The following is a 16,701-nucleotide window of genomic DNA, read 5'->3' on the forward strand; positions in this document are numbered from 1 at the left end:
TGTTCACCTATGCTTTTATTATTAACATTACCTTTAGTACCTTCAATCCAGTGTTCCTTTAAGAAATCTTTGTAAGTTAACGATCCATGTTTTAAGAGCTAACTTATTTCAAATAAGATAACAGATGAGGTAAATCCCCTTACTTGGACACAAGTAAACTGCAAGGTCTCCTTATGTCCTGAGCATTAAAGTAACAGGAAAGGCACATTACTGGCCCTTCCCAGATGAGAAGCTTCCCCTCTTCTGTTAAGACACTACATGAGTCCTGTGTCAATCACCTGAAGGTACTACTATTGATCAATATATTAAATATATGAGTACAACTTAATTTCCATCTTGAAAATTTGAGGCCAAATGGAAATGGGCACCAAGAAATTCAAAAGAGGGGCTGCCATACCACAAAGGCTAACTGCTTTTCCCCGAGACAAACCCAGGTTCATTAGGGCCTAGAGCTTATACAATTTGAGGCCACATTTTTTTAAAGAATACAAAATCACTAGTGCACAATCAGATATGAAAGTGAATATTTATTTAGAATAAGTAAAGAAATCACAATAAAATACAAAATTATCATAAACATCACAAAATCTAGAAAAGTATTATTGTTTAGCCTTATACTCTCCTTTTTTCCTACATTTTTTCACTGCATACTTTATGATCACTTCTTTGTATGAAAAATGATTTTGTAATTGTAAGAGGGACTTTATCTAACAAATGCAATCAGTGTGATCTGGTTTCTTGTACCCTCAATGAATCCCCAATAATAAAAAAAAATGATTTTGTAATATCATTTCCTAAAAAATTGTTAGCATAGTTGATGGAAATGTTTTTTTCATTTCTGATAGTTAAGAAGTTTCTTTGAAATCCATAACTCATTGACAATGTCATGAATGTTTTTAGGATTGCTATCAAATTTGACATAAGCAGCAATGGCATTTCAAGATTTCTTGTGCAGTGGTTAATGTCAAGTACCGTTGGAAATAATGACATTCTTTAACCAATTTTCTATCAGGATCTCATTATTAAGATGTTTTCTGATATTTATATCATTATCTTTAATGCCAATATTTCTTGAAAATGCAACAAAAAAATTAAATTTTTACAATGTGATCATGTGATTTGATCTTTGTGAACTGGATTACTAAACCAAGAACCATTTCATTACTTCCATTCTAAATTTATTTTTTCCTCTTACTAAATTAACACTTTGTGGTATGATCTGAAATTTTGCACTCTAATTTGCTCCTCTGTATCACAATTATTACTGATTTTATGACTTAATCATTTTTATTTCATATTCCACAAATTTTTATCTTAATTATTTATTTATAAATAAAATAAAATTACAAAATGAGGCACATTGCATGCATTTCTATGTAATTAATCTGAAATTTCTCACTTATTTCATCAAAACATTACAAAATATATTTCCAAATGCAGCAATTGTTACTTAAAAACTCAGGAATTTTGCTGGCCATAATATGTAATGCCCATAATCCTAGCTATCTGAGGATAAATGGAATTTAAGCCTGCAGTGAACTATGATTGCACCACTGCAATCCAGCCTGGGAAGTGAAACCTGGTCTCTAAAGAAAAAAAAAATTTAACCTAGGAGTTCTGATGAATTTGATTTTACATTATTCCCAGTAAAAAAGAAGAAGAACGTCTGGAAAATTTAGAATAGCATATGCTGCTTAACAAGTATGCTCCTGAAGGAGTGAGCTTCCATTTTGAGTATCACTCAGAGAAACTCTAAACCTGATGGGGAGTGGCTTATGCCTGTAATCCTAGCATTCTGGGAGGCCAAGGCAGGAGGATTGCTTCAGCTCAGGAATTTGAGACCAGCCTGAGCAAGAGCAAGAATCCTGGCTCTACTAAAACACAGAAAAATTAGCCAGGCATCCTGGAAGGTGCCTGTAATCCCAGCACTTGAGAGACTGAGGCAGGAGGATCTCCTGAGCCCACGAGTTTGAGGTTTCTGTGAGCTACAATAATGCCTGGCACTTTACCCAGGGTGACAGAGTAAGACTTTGTCTCAAAAAAAAAAGAAAGAAAGAAAGAAAGAAAGAAAGAAAGAAAAGAAAAGAAAAGAAAAGAAAAGAAAAGAAAAGAAAAGAAAAGAAAAGAAAAGAAACTCTAACCACTTAGAATCCACTTCCAATTTTATACATCTGATAAATGGAAAGATTTTTCCACAGACCAGCTTCTGCAACCATGCATTGAAAAACTGTTTCTCCTTCACTATGCACATATTTCTTGTACCAGACACTACAGGAAAAGTTTATATTACTATTATATATACATACTCCAGTGGAGTGGTAGTGAAAATTTTGGGGAGTTGAGTTGGGAAATATACATATGTAAATATCCCTGCCAGAATTTTGGCAGAGCTCCTTCTGGAACATTGGAAGGGGTCTATGCAGATAAGAGGCTGAAGCTTAAGCTTCCTTTCCTTCCCTATAATTCTACCTTTAACTGGACCATTCCTCAAAAGGGCATTTGTTAATATCACACTGAGCCTAAAAGAAAAGGCAGAAGCCACTCAGTATTTTTATTTCCCCTAGATAATTTCTCATCAGGTATTGAATAATACACTACTGTTTTAGGACTGTAAAACACATTTCCAACAGTATAAGCAAGTGTGCACATCCAAGTCATGCAAGATACCTAACTTATGGGCACTGTAAAACTGTCAAATTCTATTTTGCAAGTTCAACATATAAAAATTTTAAATATACAATTATATTCATTCATGTGTATTTGAGGATTTATATTTTTACTGCAGAAAACTGCCAGTGAACTAAAAGGGGTCCTTCCAGCCTTAGACAAGGCACTTGTGGCTCTCAATTCCCTGGATAAATCTGATATTGCTGAATTAAGGTAAGGAACATACTTAATTTCCTTTCTAGTTGGAAAAGCTCAGACTAAAACATAAATATATGGTAAAAGTTAGTAAGCTTATACTTCTATTTTTAGTTTAATTTTTATCATCTTGGTTACTTTAAAGTTTTTGTTATGTGTGGTATATGCCATATCTTCATATCTTATCAATTTTATAATCAGTTATAAGCCATACCAGTATTTCTTATACCCTAAGAAAAAAATGCTGCCAGTTAAACTGTGATGTGCCATTTGTTATAAACTGAGATTTCTGAGAAGTAAAAATGTGTATCTTAATAAAATGAAGTCATTACCTGGCCTATAGTTTCGAAAATAAAAAGACAATGTTTATACTGCTGCTGCTTCTGCCAGATTAGCTAGAGAGCATGTGGAAGCTGAAGGAATGTGGATAACACATATCTGAGACTGCAGCGTTGGCTATTACCACAAGGGAATGCTAACATTGCAAAGGAAGTATTTCCCCTTGCTGTGCTTTTTCTCAAACTCAGTGCCGGGAGTTGTGGACATTAAACAGAAATATGTAACAAAATACAGGAAGGAATGAAATACTTTGAGGTACAAAGATATGGTCCTGTAAGTTCTAAATTGAATGTTTGGTGGTAGAAGTTTTAGCTTGATCTCTGTATCAAAAAAAAAAAAAAACCAATAGGAATCTGCATTATCTTAAAATATGTTGAGTTTTCCCTTATTTATAGAAGTAATATTTCAATAAAAAATGTGGAAATATAAAGCAAATCTACCATGATATTTTAAAACATTATAACTTTTGGAATAAGAATAGGAAATAGCAGAATTATTTTGTTATGAAAAATAAAATATATTTCTTTTTAACCAATTTATTTTTATGGTGAAGAACAAAACATGTTACAGTATTGAGTTTAATCCACCTAAAATTGAAAAACACAAATGCAAAAAGACAAGAAAAGGAAGGTGAATTTTTACTTCCTTTTCCTTTTTAACTTCATTTATATCCATTTATTTTTATGCACTCATTTATTTGTTCAGGAAATATATTGAGTGCACACTATGTGCACTCCCCATTCCAGGCACTAACATTACAGCAGGTAATGGTTGGGGAAGCCTTTTTTGATGAGGTACCATTGGAGCAGATCACTGAACAAAGCTTAGAGAAAACTAAGCAGGATCTAAAGGAAGAGTGTTCTGAGCAGAGGAAATGGAAAGCACGAAAGTTCTTTTTTTTTTTTTTTCAGATTAATATGAGAGTACAAATGTTTAGGTTACATTATTTTCAATTGTAAGGTCAAGTTCATGTTGTAGTTGAGCACTTCACCCAGAGGGCGTGCTAAACACCCCCACATAATGTACACCAGTGAGATCTCACCAATTGCCCTCCTTCCTCACCCTTTCTTCTCCTCTTCCCTCTCCCTTGCTAGATCATATGTGTGTGTGTGTTCTTTCAAGTGAACGTGTAGTTGTTTATATGTTGGTTTCATATTAATATTGAGTACATTGGACTTTTTTTCCCATTCTTGAAATACTTTATTAACACAAAAGTCAGATTTCAAAAACTACCAAAGACCAAGATGACTAAAACTCAGAAGGTATGTCAGGAGAGGAGGTGATATCAAAGCAGTAATAGGGGCCAATCCTTCCCCAGCATAGCTCTCTGCAACCCCTAGTATCTCAGGACTTTATTCCAAAAATTTCATATTGTCTTAGCTTTTTCTCTGGCAGATATTTCTGAGAGACATCAGCTTAAATCCCTTTTAGCCTAATTTCTGATGAACAGTGTGTCATGGGCTGCCATACCAAGCTTCCCAGGTTGGAATCTGGCAATGCCACCTTCTTTATAACCTCTCTGTCTCTGAACATCCATTCTAGGCAACAGTGAAAACACGTTGAGAGGACTGATTGTGTTTAGAATCTTGCATAAGACAACTGCTCCATAAAAATTACTTTCTTGCTAAGAGGTTTTTTATAATCAAACAGAACCTTTCTCTTTCCCTAGAACTACCAAAGTTAAAGAAAACCAGCCTTGTTCATTAATTCTTTGCATACACCTTGTTTGTTTGCTTGCTTATTTGTTTTTAGATTACTACTTGTGATATTTTTAATGTGCATAAGACTTTGCCCACTTAAAATGCCACATAAATGAGGCTACTTTATAATATCATCTTTGTTGCTAATCTTTGGACATGAAGCAGAGACATCTGGCACATGCGTTCTTTTTCCTAGCTCCATAATCAAAATGCAAATGATCTCCCCGTGGTAGTTTAATCTTTTGACACTTTGCAACATCAGCCATGAGAAAATAAAAGATAGTAAAAAATGCATATTAGGGTAAATAAAGATGGATCTAAAACAGACTACTTCTGTGAAGTCATAGAGGACTTCAAAGCAAATTTCAAGAATAGATAGGTCTCACTTTGAATCAGATATTTGTTCCTGGCACATACATTGAATTACAGTCATTTTAATCCTATTTTCCCTTTCATTTAAATTAAATGTCATAGATAATTTCATCCTAATTTAGCTATATTCATATCATATTTGTTTAAAATAGAATCAAACCTGGGTAAAATTGAGGAAAGGTTGATTGTTGGAGCTCTGCTTCTCTTCTGTGGACCTTGTCTCTTTTCACAGTTCTTCTATTGTCTTTCTTATTATCTCAACAAGGCAAAACTGATAATCTCAGAAAAGAAATTTAAAAAGTTAGGGCGGTGCCTGTGGCTCAGTGAGTAGGGCGCCGGCCCCATATACCGAGGATGGTGGGTTCAAACCGGGCCCCGGTCAAACTGCAACAAAAAAAATAGCTGGGCATTGTGACAGGCACCTGTAGTCCCAGCTACTTGGGAGGTTGAGGCAAGAGAATCGCCTAAGCCCAAGAGCTGGAGGTTGCTATGAGCTGCGACGCCACAGCACTCTACCGAGGGCAACTAAATAAGACTCTGTTTCTTAAAAAAAAAAAAAAAAGTTCCACATAAGGAGTTTATGAATTAGTTGTTCATTCCTCCTGAAAACTATATTTTACAAGTAGACTGCTAAATAAAGGCTAATCCAAATGAACATAAAGATTAGAATTTCTAGTCATGAAACTTTTTTTTTATTAAATCATAGCTGTGTACATTAATGCAATCATGAGGTACAATGTAAGGGTTTTATATACAATTTGAAATGCTTTCATCAAACTGGTCAACATAGCCTTCACAGCATTTTCTTAGTTATTGTGTTTAGACATTTATATTAAACACCTAATAAATTTCACATGTACCCTTGTAAGATGCATCATAGGTGTAGTCCCACCAATTACTCTCCCTCCACCCATCCTCCCCCCCACCCCTCCCCTCCTGCTCCCCTTTCCCCTTCTTCTTGGGCTACAGTTTCATAGTAAGACTGAGTATATTGGGTATTTTTCTTCCATTCTTGAGATACTTTGCTAAGAAGAATATGTTCCAGCTCCATCCATATAAACATGTAAGAGGTAAAGTTGACGTGGAAGTGGAGAAAGGGGAACACTTCTACATTGCTGGTGGGAATGCAAACTAATACGTTCCTTTTGGAAAGATGTTTGGAGAACACTTAGAGATCTAAGAATAGACCTGCCATTCGATCCTACAATTACTAGATATATATCCAGAAGACCAAAAATCACATTATAACAAAGATATATGTATCAGAATGTTTATTGCAGCCGAATTCATAATTGCTAAGTCATGGAAGAAGCCCATCAACCCATGAATGGATCTAGTTATGAAATTTAAGACAAGAGACCTTCTTGGGTAATGTCATACATGTAAAGTTGGCTTTGTTACCTTTCTTCTTTTCGAAGTCTGTACAATTTTCATCTGAGGAAATTCAATATCCTGGATGGACCCCCGCCCCTTGTTTCAAGTCTCCACCACCCCTCTTGTGGTTTCTCATTGAAACTTCTATCTTATGAATGTTACTCTGATCCCAGATTTTCCAAATTGTCGACTTCTTATCTAATGATCCGGTTAAGTAAGACACAGCTAAGAGATAGCCTCCAATGTATCAAAAGTGAACACCCTATTGAAAGGGTGACTTGAGAGATAAATTCTTACCTACCTTCCTTCCCCTGACCCTGGTCTATCAGTTAACTTTATGGTGGGAATTTTGGATCTGGATGAAGAAAAATCAAAAGATATGTTTAAGGGGAGTGGGACATTACACACCTTAAATCACAGGAACAGGCTGACTTTACCTACCCCCCACATACACACGTGGTGTCTCTGTCAAGCAGTCATTAGTGAATAAACACTAAAATAAAATAGGAGGATTCCTATTTTTAAAAAAACTCTACAGTGAAAACTTTTATAATAAAAATAATTAGTTTCTAACTCAGATGTTCTGTATATATTTTGGTTTTATGCATTTCATCTTACCAAAGCAAAGATATCCATATATTAAAGATAGTCAAATTTTCAAAGATACACAAATAGTAAAATAGCTTTACATTGACAGTAGTTTTCCCTCTTAAAATACCTGTTAAAATCTGTGTATTTTATCTTCTGCAATAGTTTATAGTGCATTTTATTTTAATTGTTCTGTAATTAGATATTTCACCATTTATCACAGAGTGTACACTCGGCCTCCCTTCCTCGTGCTGACAGTCATGAATGCAGTGTGTATTCTTCTGCAAAAGAAACCTAGCTGGGCAACGGCAAAGTTACTTCTTTCAGAAACTGGTTTTTTAAAAAAATTGATTAACCTTGACAAGGACAACATACCTGATAAGGTAAAAACGTGCATCCCTCATTCATAACATGTATACATGTATGAAGTCAGATAGAAGTATTAAAATTGAAATTCTGTGTTAGAATCATCGGACAGTGGTAAGAGTTAAAAGATCAGAGAGTAACTGCCTGCATATCCCAACTTGACAACTTTCTTGAAAGTGTCAAGGAAAAGCAGCATGCCACTGAAATCAGAAAATGTCATGTCTTAGAATCTCTTTAAATAACTAACAATAGGGAAGAGGACAATAGTGGGAGAAAGTCTTTCTAAAAAGACTACATTTTACTATGAAAATACAATTTGTGTCTAAGTTGCACAAATGTTAATATAACAGCAGGTACCAGACATTGTCCTAAGTACTTTATAAATATTAATTCACAAGGGAGGAGAATTAAGGTTCAGGGGGGAAAAAAGTAAAGAAAAAGTGAAGTATCCTGGAAACTCTACTAAAGGGTTTTACTGGAGCTGATTTAATTTAAAAGAATATAAATTTACTGTAAGATTTCAAACAGGGAGAGAGCAGAGCCAAAGCCCTGGGCAGGCAGGAAACTTCAAGGTGCTGGTAGTGTGGTGGACTAGTGAGTTTTGTAGAAAGGAGCATGGCAAAGTAGGCAGGAGCCTACAAAGGCCTGGACCAAGGCATTATAGATAGAAGTGGGGAAAAGGCCAAATGCCGTGATGCAGCCACAGCCAAGCAACTCCTGCGAACACCAGAAGTTGGGAGAAGAAAAGAATAGATTCTCTCCAAGAGCACTCCAAGGAAATATTACAGCTTGATTTCAAATTCTATCCTCTAGAACAGTGAGGGAATAAACTCTTGTTTAAGAGTCACCCATTTTATGGTAATTTGTTACAATAGCCACAGGAAACTAATACGTAATTTTGTACTGGGAAATAGTTGCTGCTATAACAAGGACCTGGAAATGTAGAATTGGCAACAGATAGGGACTGGAAGAATATTGACACTAGGATATTACGTAGGAGCTGAGCTGAGATCTAAGTTTACAGGCAGATTAATCAATTCACAGGTGTACTGCAGCATTGTCCTAGGCTGAGGAGGTGAGTGTTCGTTAATTTGCTCAATAAATATTAAAAGAACATCTTTCTCATAAGAGATATTAAGAGTAGTTTTCAAGCCTTGCTATGTGAAGCTTACATGGTAAAGAAAGACACACATTAAACAATTAATTAGACAGATAATTACTTAGTTACAATGATGATCTGTGCTAATGGAAAGAATAAGATAATGTTAGCCTAAGTAACAGAGAGAGGCTCTCTTAAAGAAAATGATATTTATTCAGGAATAGGGAATTGCAATGGGAATACATATGCCACAGTAGACGATGTGCATATTCAGGAAGGTAAAGGAAGATAAAGGTTTTCAAAGGAAAATTGTTTTAAGATAACTAACTTTTGCTACAAGGATCAATAACAAGGGTGGATGGGCAGTTGCTAGGCAAATGTCCTCACAGAAGTATTCTTATGTTAAGGTTGCAATGGCCACTGGGCCAGGTTATGCCTTTTAAGAAAGTTAGTACGTTTATGTTCTTATTTTAAAATGGAGTTTCTCTTTTAAAATCATATAAAAGCTACTACAAGAACAATAGCAATAGCAGAATGTTTATCATAAAGACTTTTCCACTTCCCCAGGACGAGGGCCATTTTTATAGACAGGTATATATCTCTGATTCCACTGTTTAAGAGTAGCTGAATATTTCTTATATGAAATAAAATTTCCATCAAGTGTAGCTTGAGAAAAACTTCAGATTATATCTTTCTTATGTAATGCATGAACTGTATTCTCTCAAGGTTTTTACGAAGCTGAAAAGAATTTTAATGATACCTGATTTCAACCCAAACAAGATAGCTTTGGTTTCTGTTGCTTGCTGCTCTATGTGCCAGTGGGTTATAGCTTTGAATAACTACCATGAAGCACAGAAGGTATGCTTTTCCCTCCTACATATCTGTAGAGATTTAGAAGTGATACATCAAAGTCCCAGAAATAATTTTTCCTTTCACAATGTTCAAATGAACTTCTGTGGAAAAAATATCTAATGAAAAAACACTTTAATTGGTTCAACGTCTGTGGCTCAACAGCTAGAGCGCTAGCCACATATACTGGAGTTGACGGGTTTGAATCCAGCCTGGGCCTGCCAAACAACAACTACAACCAAAAAATAGCTGGGCACTGTGGCAGGCTCCTGTAATCTCAGCTACTTGGGAGGCTGAGGCAAGAGAATCGCTTAAGCCCAAGAGTTTGAGGTTGCTGTGAGCTGTGCCACCATGGCACTCTACCCAGGGTGACATAGTGAGACTCTGTCTCAAAAAAAAAAAAAAAAAACTTTAATTGGATATGTTAACTAATGCTAACTAATAGATTAGTCATGCTCCTGCGAATTAATTATCATACTCCTAATAGATTCTTTTTTATTTATGACAACTGTGTTATCAAATAAGAGCATAGTAGTTTGTTTTAATAGCTTTCACCATAACATCCCACTTGTAAACATGATTACACATTTATTTTAAAGTTTATTTAAAAGGTTCATTTTAATAGTTGACACTTGTCTTTCTTTTTGCATAGTTTAATTTTTATTTTTAATTGTTATGGGTGCATTATAGTTACATTTTTTTAAATAGTATATGTGATGTTTTGAAACAGGCATATATAATGTGAATTAATCAAATCAGGGTAATTGGAGTATCCATAACCTCAGGCATCTATCACTTCTTTATGTTAGGAGCATTCCAATTCTACTCTTTTAGTTATCTTAACTAACTTATCATTAGCATTTTTTCATATACCGGTTAGCCATTTGTATATCTTCTTTTCAGAAATGTCTATTAAGATCCTATGCCCATGTTTAATTGGATTATGTGATTTTTTTCCTATTGAGTTGTTTTAATTCCTTATATATTCTGGTTATTAATCTCTTGTCAGATGAGTAGTTTGAAGATATTTTCTCCCATACGGTGGGCTGTCTCTTCACTTTGTTAATGGCCTCCTTTGCTGTACAGAAGCTTTTTAGCTTGGTGTCATTTCATTTCTTTAACTTTCGTTGCCTGTGCTTTGGGGGTATTACTCAAGAAGTCCTTGCCCAGACCAATGTCCTAAGTGTTTCTCCAATGACTTTTTTAGTAATTTCATAGTTTCAGGTCTTAGATTTAAGTTGTCAATCCATTTTAATTTGATTTTTGTACCTAGGAAGAGAGATGGGTCTAGTTTCATTCTTCTGCACCATTTATTGAAGAGACTGTCTATTTCCCAATGTATGTTCTTGGAATCTCTGTCAGGGATAAATTCACTATAGATGTGTGGATTTATTTCTGATTTTTCTATTCTGTTCCATTTGTGTCTATTTTTATGCATGTACCATGCTGTTTTTTCTACTTCCCCAGTACTAGGGCCTTTTTTGTGGCCAGGTATTTATCTCTGATTCCACTGTTGAAGAATGTTCGAATATTTCTTATATGAAATAAAATTTCAGTTGAGTGTAGATTGAGAAAAACTTCACATTATATCTTTCTCATGTTATGCGTGAGAATGTAATGTATTTTTATTTGTTGCACAAATGTTAATATAACAGCAGGTACCAGACATTGTCCTAAGTACTTTATAAATATTAATTCACAAGGGAGGAGAATTAAGGTTCAGGGGGGAAAAAAGTAAAGAAAAAGTGAAGTATCCTGGAAACTCTACTAAAGGGTTTTACTGGAGCTGATTTAATTTAAAAGAATATAAATTTATTGTAAGATTTCAAACAGGGAGAGAGCAGAGCCAAAGCCCTGGGCAGGCAGGAAACTTCAAGGTGCTGGTAGTGTGGTGGACTAGTGAGTTTTGTAAAAAGGAGCATGGCAAAGTAGGCAGGAGCCTACAAAGGCCTGGACCAAGGCATTATAGATAGAAGTGGGGAAAAGGCCAAATGCCGTGATGCAGCCACAGCCAAGCAACTCCTGCGAACACCAGAAGTTGGGAGAAGAAAAGAATAGATTCTCTCCAAGAGCACTCCAAGGAAATATTACAGCTTGATTTCAAATTCTATCCTCTAGAACAGTGAGGGAATAAACTCTTGTACTACAGCTCTGTAGTATAATTTGAAATCAGGTAATGTGATTCCTCCAGTTTTATTCTTTTTACTTAGGATGAATTTAGCTGGTCTGGATCTTTTGTGGTTCCACATAAATTTTAGGATTATTTATTCCATTTCTGTGAAGAATGTCACTAGAATTTTGTTGAGAATTGAACTGAATCTGTAGATTGCTTTGGGTAGTATGGCCATTTGTGCACTACGAACAATATTGATTGTTCCAGAATATGAGCAAGGAAAATATTTCCATTGTTTTGTCCTCTGCAATTTCTTTCATCAATATTTTATAGTTTACATATCTTTTACTTCTTGGTTAAGTTTATTCCTAGGTATTTTATTTTATTTATAGTCATTGTAAACAGGATTACTTTCTTGGTTCCGTTTTGAGATTGTTGACAGATTTTGTATGTTGATTTTGTATATAGCCTGCAACTTTACTACATAACTTCATCAATGCTAAAAGTTTTATGGAGTCTTTAGATATAAGATCAGATCATCTGCAAATAAGGATAATTTGACTTCTTTCTTTTCAATTTGGATGGTCTTTATTTCTTTTTCTTGTCTGACTGCTCTAGCTAGAACTTCCAGTACTATGTTGAATAACAGCAGTAAAAGTAAACATCCATGTCTTGTTCCAGATCTCAGAGGAAAGAAAGGTTTTCAGTTTTCCCGCATCCAATCTAATACTAGCAGCAGGTCTGTCACTTATGGCTTTTATTGTGTTGAGGTAAATTGCTCCTATGCCCAGTTTTTTGAGAGTTTGTATCATGAAGAGATATTGAATTTTATCGAATGCACTTCAGTTGAAATGATCATATGGTTTTTGTCCTTTCTGTTGATATGATACATCACATTGATTGTGTATATTAAAGTATCCTTGCATGACAGACAATCCCACTTGATCATGATGAATAAACTTTTTAATATGTTGTTGAATCAATTTGTTAGTATTTTGTTGAGGATTTTTGCATCTATGTTCATCAAAGATATTAGCCTATTATTTTCTTTTTTGTTGTTGTGTCTTTGGTTCTTTTATTAAATTGTAAACACATAGCCCATGTATACATTAATGTATTTATGGGGTATAAGGTGCTTATTTCATATAGAATTAGGAATGCTTACATTACACTGGTTAATATATACCTCATCTTGTTCACTTAATTATTATGTTAAGACATTTATACTCTATACTTAATAGATCATATCAGAGTGCTATAGGCAGTGTAGAATGAGTTTAGAAGTATTTCCTCCTTCTCAATTTTTTATAATACTTGAAGTAGGATTAGTATTACTTCTTCATTGAATGCTTGGTAGAATTCAGCAGTAAAGCCATCAGGTCCTGGGTTTTTCTTTGATGGAAGATTTTTTGTTACTGCTTCTGTCTCATTACTTGCTATTGTTTTGTTAAGTTTTGGATTTCATTCTGGTTCAATTTTGGTAAATTCCATGTGTCTAGGAATTTATACATTTCTTCTAGGTCTTCTAATTCATAAAGTTACTCACAGTAGTCTCTAAGAGTCCTTTGGATTTCTATAGTATCAGTTGTAATGTCCTTCTACATCTATTATTTTATTTATTTGATTTTCTCTCTTTTTTTTTTTAGTCATGCTATAAGTTGTCAATTTCATTTATCCTTTTTAAAAAACAACTTTTATTTCTTTCATATTTTGTAATTTTTGTTTTAGTTTCATTTATTTCTGCTCTCATCTTTATTATTTCTTTTCTTCTACTAATTTGGAGTTAGACTTGCTCTTGTTTTTCTAGTCTTATGAGATGCACAGTTAGGTTTTTTATTTGATGCTTTTCTATTTTTTTAATCAGGCACTTATTTCTGTAACTGTTCCTCTTATTACTGCTTTTGCTGTATCCCATAGATTTTGATAATGTTATGTTTTTGTTTTCATTTATTTTGAAAACTTTTTCAATTGCTTTCTTTCTTAATCTCTTAATTGATCCACTGGTCATCCAAGAGCATATTGTTTAATTTCCATGTGTTAGTATAGTTTCAAGTGTTCTTCTTGATTTTTAGTTTTATTCCATTGTGATCGGATTTCAATTTTTTTTCAAAACTTGTTTTATGGCCTGTCCATATAACAAACATATGGTCTGTCCTTGAGAATGATCCATGAGCTGATGAAAAGAATGTGTATGCTGTGGCTAATTACATGAGATGTTCTATAAATATTGTTAAGGTCTGTTTGATATACAGTGCAGATTAAGTCCAATGGTTTCTTTATTGATTTTCTATCTTGATGGTATGAAAGTGGAATGTTGAAGTCTCCACTGATTATTATACTAGGGTCTATCTTTAGCTCTGATAATATTTGCTTTCTATATCTAACTGCTCCAATGTTGGATAAACACATATTTAAATTGTTATATCCTCTTGCTGAATTGACTCCTTTATAATTTTTTGACTCTTTTTACAGTTTTTATCTTGAAATCTGTTTTATCTGATAGATATAAATAGCTACTCTCAATCTTTTTTAGATTTCCATTTGTGTGGAATATTTTTTCCCTACCTTTATTTTCAGTCTGTGTGTGTCCTTATAGGTGAAGTGGGTTTCTTGCAGACAACATATACTTGGCTCTTGTTTTTTCATCCAATCCACCACGCTATGTCTTTTGATAACAGAGTTTAGTCCATTTGCAGTCAATGTTATAATTGATAGGTAAGGGCACACTACTCCCATATTGTTATTTGATATCTGGTTATGCTACAGTCCTCTCTTTCTTACTTCCCTCCTGTCTTCCTCTATTAAAAAGAATTTTCCCTGCTAGTGTGTTTTAATTTCTTGATTTTTACTTTTTGATCTTTTGTGGGTTTTTTGATTTGAGATTACCATAAGACTTGCAAAACCATTTTATAATGAATTATTTTAAACAAATGACAACTCTGCTTATAAACAAAGAAACAATGAGAAATCCAACAAAAATTCTATCCTTTAACTCCACCCCCTTGCTTTTTAACCTTTGTTGTCTTTTAGTCTTCCTACTCAAGATGTAAGTAGTTTATACACCCTATTGCAGCAACAGGATATTCTATGTTTTGTACTTACTGTTACCAGTGAGTTGAATACCTTCAGATGATTTCTTACTATTTGTTAGCCTCTTTTTCTTTTAGTGTTAAGAACTCCTTTTAGCATTTTTTATAGGACAAGTCTGGTGTTGGTGAAATTCCTTAGCTTTTGTTTGTCTAAGAAAGTGTTTATTTCTTCTATATGTTTGAAGAATATTTTTGCAAGATATAATATTATAAGGTTATTTTTTTCCTTTGATTATGTCATCCCACTCTCTCCTGGTCTATAAGGTTTCCACTGAAAATTCTGCTATCAGATTGAAGCTGGTATTGAAACTCCCTTATATGTTACTTTCTTTCATCTTTCTTACTTCCCTTAGAAACTTTTCTTTATTTGTGACCTTCGAGAGCTTGATTATTAAATTCCTTGAGGTATTCTTGTTTGAGAGGTATTCTACTTTATATTCTATGACCTTCCTACACCTAAATATTGATATCTTTCTTTAGGTTTAGATAATTCTCTGTTATTTCTCTGAATAAACTTTATGCCCCAGTTTCTCTCAACTTCCTCTTTAAGCCTACTAACTCTTAGATTTGCCCTTTTAGGGATATTTTCTAGATCTTATAGACATACTTCCTTCTTTTTTATTCTTTTTTCCCCTCTATGTGTTTCAAATACCCTGTCTTTAAGCCAATTCTTTCTTCTGCTTGGTCAATTCTACTATTGAGAGATTCTAATGTTATTCTCAGTTTGTCAGTTTGAAATCTTAAACTCCAGAATTTCTGCTTGATTTTCTTTTTTCATTATTTAAAACTCTTTGTTAAATTTCTCTGATAGGCTTCTGAATTCCTTCTCTGTGATGTCTTGAAGTTCACTGAGCTTCTTCAGGACAGAGATTTTGGATTCTTTGTCTGAAAGTTCGCATATCTCCATGACTCCAGAACTGGTCACTAGTACTTTGGTTAGTGCATTTGGTGAGGCTGTGTTTTCTCAGATGTTCTTGAAGCTTGTGGATATTTGTCAATGTCAGGGCATTGAAGAGTTAGGTATTTATGTTAATCTTCACAGTCTGAACTTATTTGAATCCATCCTTCTTGAGAAAGCTTTCCCCATGTATTCAAAAGGAATTGAGTATTATACTCTAAATCTTTGGGTACAGCAGCTATATCACCACTGGGGGTAACCCATGCCTAGTAATGCTGTGATTCTTGCAGACTGCTGGTATACTGCCTTAATGGACGTAGGTAAGATACAAGAACATTCCCTCGATTACCAGGTAAAGCCACTCATTCTCTTCCCTCACCTTTTAAGCTGGGTTGCTAGAGTTGAGAGAGGATTGATGTGAGCACTACCTCATTGCCCAAGCACCAGGTCATCCCTGAAGCCAGCCCAATGTCACACAAATTCTGTGATGACTATTTTCTGGCTGCCTCTGATGTTTCTTCAAAACTCAAAGGTTCTCTAGTCAGGAAGTGGTGAATCCTGCCATGACTGTCTTCTTCCCTTCATCGCAGCATATTTCCTTCTGGTCGTGGGTGGGTCCAGAAATTACTTCCAGGAACTATGGCCTAAACTTCTGACATCTGCTTGATACTTTATTTTACTGTGGCTGAGCTAGCACCCAACTTACAAAACAAAGTCCTCTAGGCTCTTCCCTTTCCATTCCTCAAGTGCATGAAGACTCTCCTGAGCTGCACTGCCTATAGTCAGAGGAGAGGTGACACAGGCCCTGGGTTGGCCACCCTTACTAGTGTCTCACTAGGTCATATGCACCCCAAGTCCACTGACCCCGAACCAGCACCACCACAGAAATTGCCAAAGGATTGCAGCCTTTGTAACCTGACTGCCTTAAGAATTTAGTCCAAACCCTCAGGCCGCTTTTTCTTAGCTAGTGATGGTACTAGCCAGAACTCAAGTTTTGGGACAGAGTTTTTCTCTCTGGCCAGGCTGGTCTAACTACTCCCTCCATGAACACT

The 16,701-nt window shown here is 34.8% G+C and overlaps 1 protein-coding gene across 1 annotated transcript in view; it reads left to right on the forward strand.

The window, feature by feature from the left end:
• The window catches only part of DNAH14 (dynein axonemal heavy chain 14), a 554,037-nt gene that overhangs the window by 388,832 nt on the left and 148,504 nt on the right, over window positions 1–16,701 (forward strand). The window contains exons 58-60 of the mRNA XM_003791010.1: window positions 2,786–2,880; window positions 7,459–7,618; window positions 9,427–9,558. Coding sequence (XP_003791058.1) covers window positions 2,786–2,880; window positions 7,459–7,618; window positions 9,427–9,558 — 387 coding nt within the window. The remainder of the gene's footprint in view (window positions 1–2,785; window positions 2,881–7,458; window positions 7,619–9,426; window positions 9,559–16,701) is intronic.

This window comes from Otolemur garnettii, unplaced genomic scaffold (assembly GCF_000181295.1).
Source record: "Otolemur garnettii isolate 467f Iridium unplaced genomic scaffold, OtoGar3 scaffold00045, whole genome shotgun sequence".
In the NCBI taxonomy this organism is placed as follows: Eukaryota; Metazoa; Chordata; class Mammalia; order Primates; family Galagidae; genus Otolemur; species Otolemur garnettii.